This window comes from Rhea americana, unplaced genomic scaffold, assembly GCF_003343005.1.
Source record: "Rhea americana isolate MKP2758 unplaced genomic scaffold, rheAme1 scaffold_21, whole genome shotgun sequence".
NCBI lineage: Eukaryota > Metazoa > Chordata > Aves > Rheiformes > Rheidae > Rhea > Rhea americana.
The window spans coordinates 5,816,894-5,827,621 of record NW_028186258.1 but is presented as its reverse complement, the minus strand read 5'-3'; the positions used below and the strand labels follow the sequence as shown (position 1 = coordinate 5,827,621).

The window sequence follows — 10,728 nt, the reverse complement described above, 5'->3', positions numbered from 1 at the left end:
GTCAGCAAGTTTTGATGTCAGTAAATAAAAATGTGTGGATTCAAGTAGGATTCTGCTATTGCAACTTTAGTCATGCTAAGAAGAGGCCCAATACTGTCTTTCTGAAAATCAAAGTAATTCTTCGTTGTCGAAGACATAAAAATGGTGTGCAGTATACTGAGAGAATTGAGAAGTGGGCAAATTTAAGCAAGTTATGAGATTGCTGATATTGTACACATCCCTACTGTATATRAATCTGTGAAATGCTTGAAATGTGATGCGTATGATGCTGTAAGGATGAATAGGTCAGAAGATGATCTGGAATATTTTAGTAATTGTATTAGACCTGCTTTTTTACTTAATATGCCTTCCTCTAGGATAGCAACCAGTGGGCCATTTCTGGTGAGCTGCTTCTTTCTCCGGTCAGATTTTCCTCTCCCAGGAAGCATTTGGCCATATCATTCCTTTTTTTCTAGCCTGATCCAACTGTAAGAAAACCTGTTTGCTCCCATTCAGGATCACTGCCATGGGTTTGTTTAGAAAAACAAACATGAGAAAGTACATTTCTCAGGTTGTTTGTAATACCAGAACTTGAAGAGGACACGATGGGCCAGTGCAAGATCCCCAGAGATCTGGGCACGTTTGACAGCACCGTCTCCGGGGAGCAGAAGCTCCCAGGCCGGTGCAGCAAGCGCCCTAGGCAGTCTGTGCTGTGGTGAGTGCTTAAACTGGCCTTAACAGAGCAGAGACCTCATGCAGGTTTTCTTCCCTCCTAATAAGCAGTAAAGCTATTCACCACAGCCTGTCCTGGGGTGCAGCGGTAAGAGACAGGGTAATGCTCAGTGCTTCTACGCCTCATTTATGCAAATTAAAAGGCATCAGTAATGTAATATTTCCTTTAGTCTATTTATTTTTATTGTGTTCCTCTCCTTGACTGTATCGTAGCAACAAATTTCATTTGTCATTCCCCATCTGAGGTAGGAGATAAAAATTGTACCTTACATGAAAAGACAATGCTCCCGCAGGTTAAGGTATGCAAAAAGCTGAGGAACTGTGTTTTTTCTAGCAAAGTATCTTATCAGCAAATTATTTCCCATCCGTATTAGAGCAAGAAATTAACATTTCTGAATTGAGAGAAGCAATTCAATTTTATGCTATAGAGTGCCATTTGCAGTAATCTTTTGAAGTTTCTTAATCTATAGGCATATGTGCATGATTCTACACAGGGGTTAAAAATCTTCCAGGACTTCATCCATGAGTGGTGTTAGCAGGTGCAGGGGTGAGCGAGCTTCCCACAGGACATGGCTGTGAAAAGGAGATCCTACAGACTTGAGTGACCCTAACAAAGTAAATGAGTCATTTCCAGATAAAACAACACAAACTGTTTAGAATCATTTAGAAGTAGGTAGTTTTTATTTTTCAAAGGATATATGTATGTTATCTATTTTTGTGTATCTATGTAAGTAACTTTTTGCATCAGTGTAGTTACTTGATTACCTCTTTATGCTGTAGCTGTGTGATAATGATACGTGGAAGCTAATATCAAAAAATATGAACATCAGGAAATGCTGATGATGTAAGGAAATTATTTGATACGTTGTACCTGTGCTGTAAAACTATTAGTACCAATTATCCTTCTCCTTTAAGTAGTAATCTAATTAACACGATGAATATTCTTTAAAAAGTACAAAAATATGTAGTACATACTTTGATGTGTAATTAGAGAAGTCTGGGTCTCGTAAATGGGCACACATAACTGGATCTCTGTATGGATTAATACTCAAAAACATTTTGGTTCTGTATATTGGCTCCAGAAATCAATGCAGTAGCATAGTAGATATTTTTTTTTCTCTAATGAGAATTATAACTAGGCCAGTTTTTGTAGAGCTGTAGGTTCTGAGGTTTGCTCATTCTTTCTATATGTGAAGAAAATTTATAAGTGTATATTCATCACACTGTATATAATCAATAAACAATTCTAATGGGCTCATCCAACAAAATATTTTACTAGAGAGTGAGTTAAAACCAAACCTAGATGCTGAAGTGAATTCCAGCCAGCTCTTTATTTGTTTCCTTAAACATTTTGGGATGCACTTTACCCAAGTCTTTGCTTACCCTGTAAGTAAATAATGTTTCCCTGTACATTAACCCATTGCTTGCGTTAAGGCACAACGTACATTCACTTCGTAGACTTTCTGGAGTTTCACATAAATTAGTTTTGAGACTTAAAGAAATATGAGCAACTTTCCTAATCCTTTAGCCACAAACAGAAATCATTCGTTGAGTTTCTGAGTAGTTCCCCTGTCTTGCATCTTATTCTGGGTCGAGTTCTCCTCCTCTGCTGAAGTTGTTGAGTTGGAAGTTCAAGATGTTCTACTTGTAGCATTAGAAATAGATATCCGGGGAATGCTACCGTGCAGTCCTTTCACTCCTGTGGTGTTGAAAGTCCTTGCACACCGATCCACAGAGGAGCAGCCTGCTTATGAAACGTAGCCTGCTATGGGTTAAGAGCATCTAGTGTGTTTTGGAAGCAAAAATGTTTTCGGTTATCTTATTTTTACTGATCTTAAGATCTGCATATACTTTTTTTTGACAGAGGAGGGTGAAGGTCACAGTAATTAAAATCTGCAGCTTTAATAAAAGGAAGACGTTCAGTTGTTTTGGCCAAAAAAAATAGTTGTGTATCATCTGACTGAGCAGGATAGTTATTCATCAAAAGTATTTCTTAATGCTCATTAGCGTTTCTCACCTCCATTTACAGATTTTGTAGTTCTGAAATTACTGCAAAGGGGCAATAAGGGATGATGCCGTTTCCTCTGTAATAAACCTGACCTGTTGCCTCTTCAGGCTCAGCGCAACAAAATTTACTAATTCGGCAGCAACGGTCATTGGGCCCGTTGAGGAAGTTGCTCAGTTGTCTGTAGTAGCCGTTGCGAAGGAAACCACCCTTGTGCAGACAAGCTGTAGCTGTGCCAAGAAGCTCTTGATACAGCTGTTGACAAAATCACAGCTGGTTTTATTGCCCATGAGAAATTCTTCATGAGCATGAAGAATCAGTAAGAACGGGTCACAAAGTTCTGCTGAGTATCCCTCAAGCTTGTAAGAGATGTTTCTGGATTAGGTTTATACTTCAAGATGAAATTAATAACACCTATATATATACATATATATATTTTTAATTATTTATATGATTATTGAGAGTGGGTAAAAGGTACTGGATCTTTCGGGCTTCTTTCCCTCGGACCTCTAGGCAGAAAGCGGCCGAAGGCCTTCGCGCGGGCTGCGCTTTGCTGGGGATGCTTAAGGCAGGTCTGCACCGTGCGCTGCGCCGTGAGCGCGAGCAGGCTCCCGCGCCGCCTGGCCCGCCGCGGCCCGCGAGCCCTGCCCGGAGCCGCCCAGCGTAGCCGGGACGGCGGCGGGGTAAGCGGGACCGGCAGCGCGGCCGAAGGGCCGGCGGGGTAAGCTCGCGCCTGCTCTGCCGTCGCCCACGCTGTGCWACGCGCGAGCGGAACAGCCCTCCTTAGTAGCAGCTGGATGGGAGATGGGAGACACTGCTGTTACGAAGGAGGTGGAAGCCGGCGGAGCGCGTCTGCGCGGCTCGTGGAGGGGGCGGCGAGGCCTCGGCTTGCTTCTTCAGTGTTRTCTTAAGACTCCTCTTGACGGCGACGGTTTCACCCCGCGGGTGCTTTGCCACCGCCGCTGCTCCCTGCGCCCCAGCGCTGACCTTCTCCTGAAGGACCAGGGAGCRTGTTTCTGAAAACACTGCCGACCACCTACTTAGTGGGGTTCAAAGTAGAAAAAGTCAAACTAGTGTTGTCCAGCGGATGCCTGATCCGGATCTCCCCTGCTCGATGAAAAGTGAATGTTGAAATTGCTTCTTGCAGAGCAAAACGGGGAAYTTGAGTCTGAGAGCCGATGTGCGAGAAAATCAAAGGCGAGACCAGAGAAGCTGCTTGTTTAAACCTTTTCCTCTTGTGCAAAGTCAGGATTTGGGGGTTCTTGTTTCGCTGTGGCCGGGAAGGGAGCTTTGGGCCAGCCTCGGACCCCCGAAGCCGGGGCCGGGGTGGTTGTGCCGGCGGTGGGGTCTGCCGCGGCCGGGGGGCCCGCGCCGCCGCTCCTGAACTCCTGCGCGGACAAAAAATATAAATAATCAAAGCGGTCCCAGCGCGTATCCCTGTGGCAGGATATAAGCGTCTCGCTGCGTGTGCAGCGGTGCGAGAGGAGCCTCCCCGCCGAGCTCGCGCGGCGTTGCGGCGCGGCGGCAGCACGCTCCCGTCCCTTGCATGCTTCAGGTTTTACGTTTGCCAGGGCAGGGCAAAGTCTTTATCCTCCCGTCCCCAGTGGAGCTCCCAAAGGTATCCTCCAGGCCAAGCTTTCRAGATGATTTCGAGTAAACTTTAGTTTCTGTACTTCAATTTTTTTTGTCTGTGAAGTGATGATAATACACAACTACTGTCGTTGTGCGTTGTAGTGAGAAAAGCAGTTACCCTTAAACGTCAAGCGTATGTCAAAGGCACAAAGTAAATTAAACATGAGAGATTATTTGCTGGGCCAATTTAAGAAGTATTTGGGAAAAAGCACTTATATCCCAAAGTAATGCTATTATTAAACCTTCTTGGTTGCTTCTGCTGATATATGGGATAAGTTTGAGGGGGAAAAAGGGATATTTTGTTGCAGCCTGCATTATCTTTTGGTGAGTCTTACTGTTTTCTCTTCTGTTAACTTTGAGATTTGAAATGCAACTTACTTGAGCAATTATGTGGTGTCTCATATGAAATACTGAGACTGTTGCAACCTTCTGCAAACCAGGCTGTCTTGCCAAGACAGAACTTTAGTATGTAACATTTCCCTTCCTCCCTTTTCCAGATCAACGCTTGATTGAAAATCAAAGTTGATTGTAACGCTAGTTTGAAAGTGGCCATATTCATCTGCATTAATTCCCATATGTTGTTTTTATTTTAATGGAGGTTGTTTTTCCTAATGCATGTCAAAGATTTCCTAACTCTTGCTATGCAGACTGACTTATATATAACATTTTAAAAGCGAATGTAGTAAAAATACTGTTTATATTCTCAAGTACTGTGTTGATTATAGCATGACATTTTTAAAGAGCACTTCTTGTATTTCAAAACAAGAACACCAGATAAGCCTGCTTTTGGCATGAAAATAAGTGATTTTTTTTTCCTTTGGCTTTGGTTTTTGCTTTGGTTTTGCTCTGCTAACCAGATAAGCATATCTGCTTTTATCTGGTTATACATGAACACAGTTGTCCACTTTAATTCACTCAATGATGTCCAAAGTATTGTTGGAATGAGTCTCTGAATTTGTGTCTGCCAATTTTGTTATGCAGCCTCTCTCCTGCGAATGCCGCTTCCAATACGGTCACCTACAGCTGTAACRTTCACCCAATGCTCCGCTCTGCTAAGAAACCCGGCCAGTCGTCTTACTGCCCTGTTTCTGTGTGTGTCTGTGTGTGTGTGTGTGTTCTTCAGAAAGCCAAACTGGGGCCTGCTGGTAACAAAGTCATTACTCCAACAGAAGACAGGGTTTCCAGTGTGCCGTCCAACAACCTGGACAGGGTGAAGCTCACAGATTTCAACTTCCTCATGGTTCTTGGAAAGGGGAGCTTTGGAAAAGTAAGGATTCGGGATAAGTATTCCACTCGCATTCTTTTCTTCTTTTTTCTTGAGAAATAATGCATGAATAATGCTCTGTGGAAGACGCAAAATTCAGTGTGAGGAGGATGTGCGTTTCTGAGGGAGGATTTTTTCTGCACAGCAGAGCAGGGGGCTCCCGGGGGACTAGCGGACTGCGGCCGGGACGGGTGCTCCACGGGGGGGACACCGCTCCGGGTCACCCGCAGCCTGCCAGGCAGCGCCTAAGAAGCAGTTTCAGACTTTCGGATCCTCGCTGCTAGGCAGCTTCAAGTAAATCAAATCTAGGGTTTTGACATTACTACCTAGGTCACTCTGCCAGTTCTAGAAGCCACCGTCATAGGTGAGAACGGATATTGGGAAATGCCTGATGTGAAATCTGTTAGTCAAAAGAAAGGACTGCTGTTTTTCTGGCCACTTCAACAGCRAGCTATGTTGTAAAGTGCCCTTTTTCGAAGAACTCACCTGGGGCTCCGCATTTTATCAGCCCTTGGGAAACATGCCTGCAGTTCCCAGGAGGCTTGGCCCAGGTTTCACAGGCAGCCTGTGCCTGAAATGACTAGTGGAGCTCATGGCAACGGGAGAGTAACGATGACGTTGCTGGAGCTGCGATTCAGTTAGCCTCTACCAACAAAAGGAAGGGCTGGGTTGCCATTTGTACGTTCCTTGGGCGGATGAGTCACCTTCCTTCCTTGGCAGCTAGGAGGATTTTCACCCTGTTGTTTCTCTTTGTGCAGGTGATGCTGGCAGACAGGAAAGGGACGGAGGAGCTCTATGCAGTCAAGATACTGAAAAAAGACGTGGTGATTCAGGATGATGATGTTGAATGTACAATGGTTGAAAAACGAGTCCTAGCACTGCAGGATAAGCCGCCTTTTCTAACACAGCTTCATTCTTGTTTCCAGACTGTKGTACGTGAACTCTGTCTTTCTTGCCACCTTTATGTTTTCCACCTATATCGTTGTGGATTTTATCAGTAATATTATTATCCAACCTATATATCATAGGGCTTCTGCACGTAGGAAGAGACAACCCATGCAATTATCTTTAGCCTTTAAACATGCTTACATTTTTAATCTAAAACCGTAGATTTAAAGATTTTTCTTCATACAGCAATTCACRCAGGCCAATGAGTTAAATCATAAATTTAATAAGTGTGCTTTGCTAACTCAGAGCCTTAGGCCCAGATTCCCAGAGGTTCCTAAAGGATCTGAGGGTAGTATTTGTAAAGTCTTAATGGCTCACTCTTATTATATAAAGAGGTGATGAGTCGTGAATCAATACTGATGGAGTTAATTTAGTTTTCTGGCACCCCTGCCAAGGCAGAAAGCGTTTCCTTCCCCATAAATACGTGAAAAGGRCATTTCCCCATATTATTGCAGTTGCTCAGAGACAGCGTGCCSGAGGAATCTGACAGCCCGGCAGCGTCCTTGTCTGTACCGTGCAATTCGACCAGGTTTTGGGTGATGTGGAAAGCCCCGTGGGAGGCGGGTGATTCTCGGGGTGCTTTGGGGTTTTTGGTGTGAACATGCAGATCCTCGGACACTTGCAAACTGTCTCCAGATGTCCCAAGAGTCTGGAGTGCTTTGCTCACAAGAAAGCAAGGCTCTTCCTGTCTCACCTTGTAGCTGTCTGATGACAAAACCCAGAAATGAAGAGTTGTAGCTGAGGGCTAGCAAGAAGATAGATGTTGCAGTTTTTCCAGTTATTACTATTCCATATATCTTACCTCTTGAATTGAGTTTTTTCTTTTTTAATCAAAGAAAAACCGTCAGGCAGTTCATTTGAAGTAATAACATTGTAATATTCCACAAATAAAGCATGTCATCCTGTGACCATTTCAAGAGGATTGTGGTGTTAGAGACATTTTCAAACTCTGTGTAACGGCTACAAATCGCTGAACAGAAAAAGGCCTGAATGTGAGATATTTGAGGACATGATGAATCTCAGCAAAACATGAAGTGTGGGAATAATGCACTTGGAATTTTTTTGCTTTATAAAATATTTTTCCTGCCTCTATTTACAATGTGAAGATTACTCTAATAAAGTGAGAGCTTCTAAAAAGAAATAACTTTTATCTCCCTCCAGTTATGTGTATCTTTATATGACTTCATTAGTAATAACAAAAAAATCAGTATCATCCATAAAGGAAAAAACACTTTGTTTAATCTTTCTTTTGGGCAACAACTTCCTTTAAATGTAATATCTAAAGTACGAATGTCTAGTGTTTCCTGTATTCGCGTTAATAATTTTTTTGAATGTTCACATGCAGGAACAATAGAGCCACATGAAGACCTAGATGAGTTATTAACAAACACCTTTGCCTCATTTACTTCATGTTTTTGTAGTGTTCAGTAATTTGCCCTTGGTGCTGTGAAGCATTCTGGAGGATTAGTATTAGCTATAAAAATGAGAAATTGGATAAGAAAGAGAAGAAAAGACATAAACTGTGTGGCTATAGAAAAACTTGATGAATTTTTGTTAGTGTTTTTAGCTGCTCTTTTTCCTTCCACATTTCCGTTGCCATGGATTTTGTAATCGACAATTATATAAAAACTAAGTTTTATAGTTGTGATCCAGCCAATTAATCATTTTGCCCATGACTCGTGTAATGAAATCACAGCATTTAAATTTATGTAAATGTTCTGCAGTCTTAGTTACTGGAAGATTAGAGACTTTTTTTGTTTTTCCAGTCAATGCTCCTGAAGGAAAGAGAGGGAGGAGAGGTTAAACTGAAGCATCTCAGTAATGATTCTCTTTGCCATCTGAAGATAGGAGCAGAACTTTATTTAAATATTTCAGGATAACGATCCTATCCAAAATAAATAAAAGCAATTGTGAGGAAGCCAAAGATCTATCTTCTGTAGTTGGAAGGAAGACTGGTAATGCATCTTGTACACTATCTGGATCATGTTACAACTGCAGAAAGTAGCTTTACCATAATGTTGCACACCAGAATTTTCAAATTAGATGTCCAGATTCAGCCACCTAAATAAAAGATACAGGTTGTATGCAGAGTGTAAATGGTGTATTTTTACTTAAGTCATTTGGAACAGCTCTGTTGTGGTCATCTGAAAATTGGAGTTTATAAGGTTCAAGACTCATAACCTGATACTTTTGTAAACGCTATCAATGCTTTTCTTGTTRCCTTCTTTTAATAATCAGAAAATATATCCGTCTTCCTAAGTAAAACCTGAAAGATCGGAAGTGGCCTCAAGGCAAGAATTTTCAATCATCTTTACATTTTTTTCCCCATTTATTTTAAGAGAGGGATTTTTCAGATGGGACTGTATACGAACAGTTCTGGGAACACTTTGGACAAATCATACGCAAAGCTGCTTCAGGAAAGTCGGCAAACCTGGGCAGCCCTCGGCAGGCTTTACAAAACTTTCCGCTTCCATCTCCTGATCTGTCGGTCTTGCCAGAAACATACAGCCAATCCCAATAATCTTAAAAGCTTTATGATAGTATAACAGTGACTTTTTTGCTGATAAATGCATARGTACTGTTATGTCTGTTGTATTTATGTGCTTCTTTGATGCTCTCTCTTAGGACCGTCTGTATTTTGTTATGGAGTATGTGAATGGTGGTGATCTCATGTATCACATTCAGCAAGTAGGAAAATTCAAGGAGCCACAAGCAGTGTGAGTGTTCACGTTAATCTATTTAAGTCATGTCATGTCATGTTAGTCTTACACAGGAAGAGGGTTAGATTTCTTGATCACACTAACTAGTAGAATCTTCCTAGGTTAGAAGGGAAGTCCAGGCTGACTTTTTCTGGTTGTGGTTTTTTTTTTTAAGAACTAAAGGCTGACATTTATTTTGAAAACATTGTTTACAAACATACGACAAAGGTAAGCTTTTTGTTAAAAAAATACAGCAAGAACAAATTTATGCAATACAACTTTAAAGGTGATAAAAATGTAAACAAGGGCAGAGGAATTTTAAAGTGTTATTTGATGTTCTTGTATTGCTTTTTAAAGTGAATATAAGAAAAGTGAGTAGAACATTTCAATCTGAAGTAACGTTACAGGGAAAGGCAGTAGAAATAGACAACATTACAATATAAATTGTTTATACGAGATAAAATAATTTYGTATTTTCCTTTATTATCATATACAGCTTGTTTAAATGAGAGGGCTTCTAACTAAATATTTGTGATGTAAAATAAAATTTTAGCAAGTACTAAATAAAAACTAGCCRTGTGTGCAAACACTTTTGATAACTAGCCAGTGTAACTTGCCACAGATCCATTGACAACTAAGATGTTCTGTGACAGCTCCCGCCCATGGCACATATTGCAGAGCACGCATTCACCAACAGCTCTGATCCCGTTTCAGAGCTAAGCTCTCCTTTTCCTTACGTTAAACTAGAAATTAATTGTGTCTTTAAATAATCTTCTTGCTTATAATTTGCACAGCTCCCCAGTAACTGGCTTCAAACATCCATCAATATTATATATCCTTTAACTACATCCAACAATTATATTTTATAAGGTAATCATTTCAATTAGGTTTATGTAATTAATCCATTAACAGACTGTATAAAGGAATACTATTTCTATAAATGATTTAATACCATATGAATTGCAATGTAAATTGAGCTGAATCATGAAATCAGTATTGATATGTGATTAAAGATAATGACCTATCCAGCCACAATCAGATCAGTGCAATAAACTGCTATGCTCCAGCTGCACCAAGGTTTTTCTGATCTAGGAAGGAATTACCAATTTTTATGCATTATTTTATCATCAAATACTCTAAATTTAATGTGTCTGGTAAAGTCAAATTGAAGTAAGGTGTCATTTGTGCAATCTGTCTATAATGTAAATTTTATACTCCAATGTTACCGTTCTTTGCCACGATGCATTCCCAACATATTTTGTTAGTGGAAAATCATGAAGTAATAAGAAAAACAATGGTTATTTTTTTCATACAGGTTCTATGCAGCTGAGATCTCAGTTGGGCTATTCTTTCTCCATAATAGAGGAATTATTTATAGGTGAGTATAATCTGATGCAGATCATTACTAAACTATTTTTAAAGTCTTAAAAGGATAAATCTGTTTGACTTTTCAGAGCATTTATAAAAAC

General features: G+C 40.8%; 1 protein-coding gene across 1 annotated transcript in view; it reads left to right on the top strand.

Moving 5' to 3' along the window:
• Nucleotides 1-10,728, top strand: part of PRKCA (protein kinase C alpha) — a 148,730-nt gene that overhangs the window by 120,481 nt on the left and 17,521 nt on the right. The window contains exons 10-13 of the mRNA XM_085304790.1: nucleotides 5,472-5,615; nucleotides 6,371-6,544; nucleotides 9,186-9,277; nucleotides 10,575-10,637. Of these exons, the coding sequence (XP_085160916.1) occupies nucleotides 5,472-5,615; nucleotides 6,371-6,544; nucleotides 9,186-9,277; nucleotides 10,575-10,637 (473 nt within the window). The remainder of the gene's footprint in view (nucleotides 1-5,471; nucleotides 5,616-6,370; nucleotides 6,545-9,185; nucleotides 9,278-10,574; nucleotides 10,638-10,728) is intronic.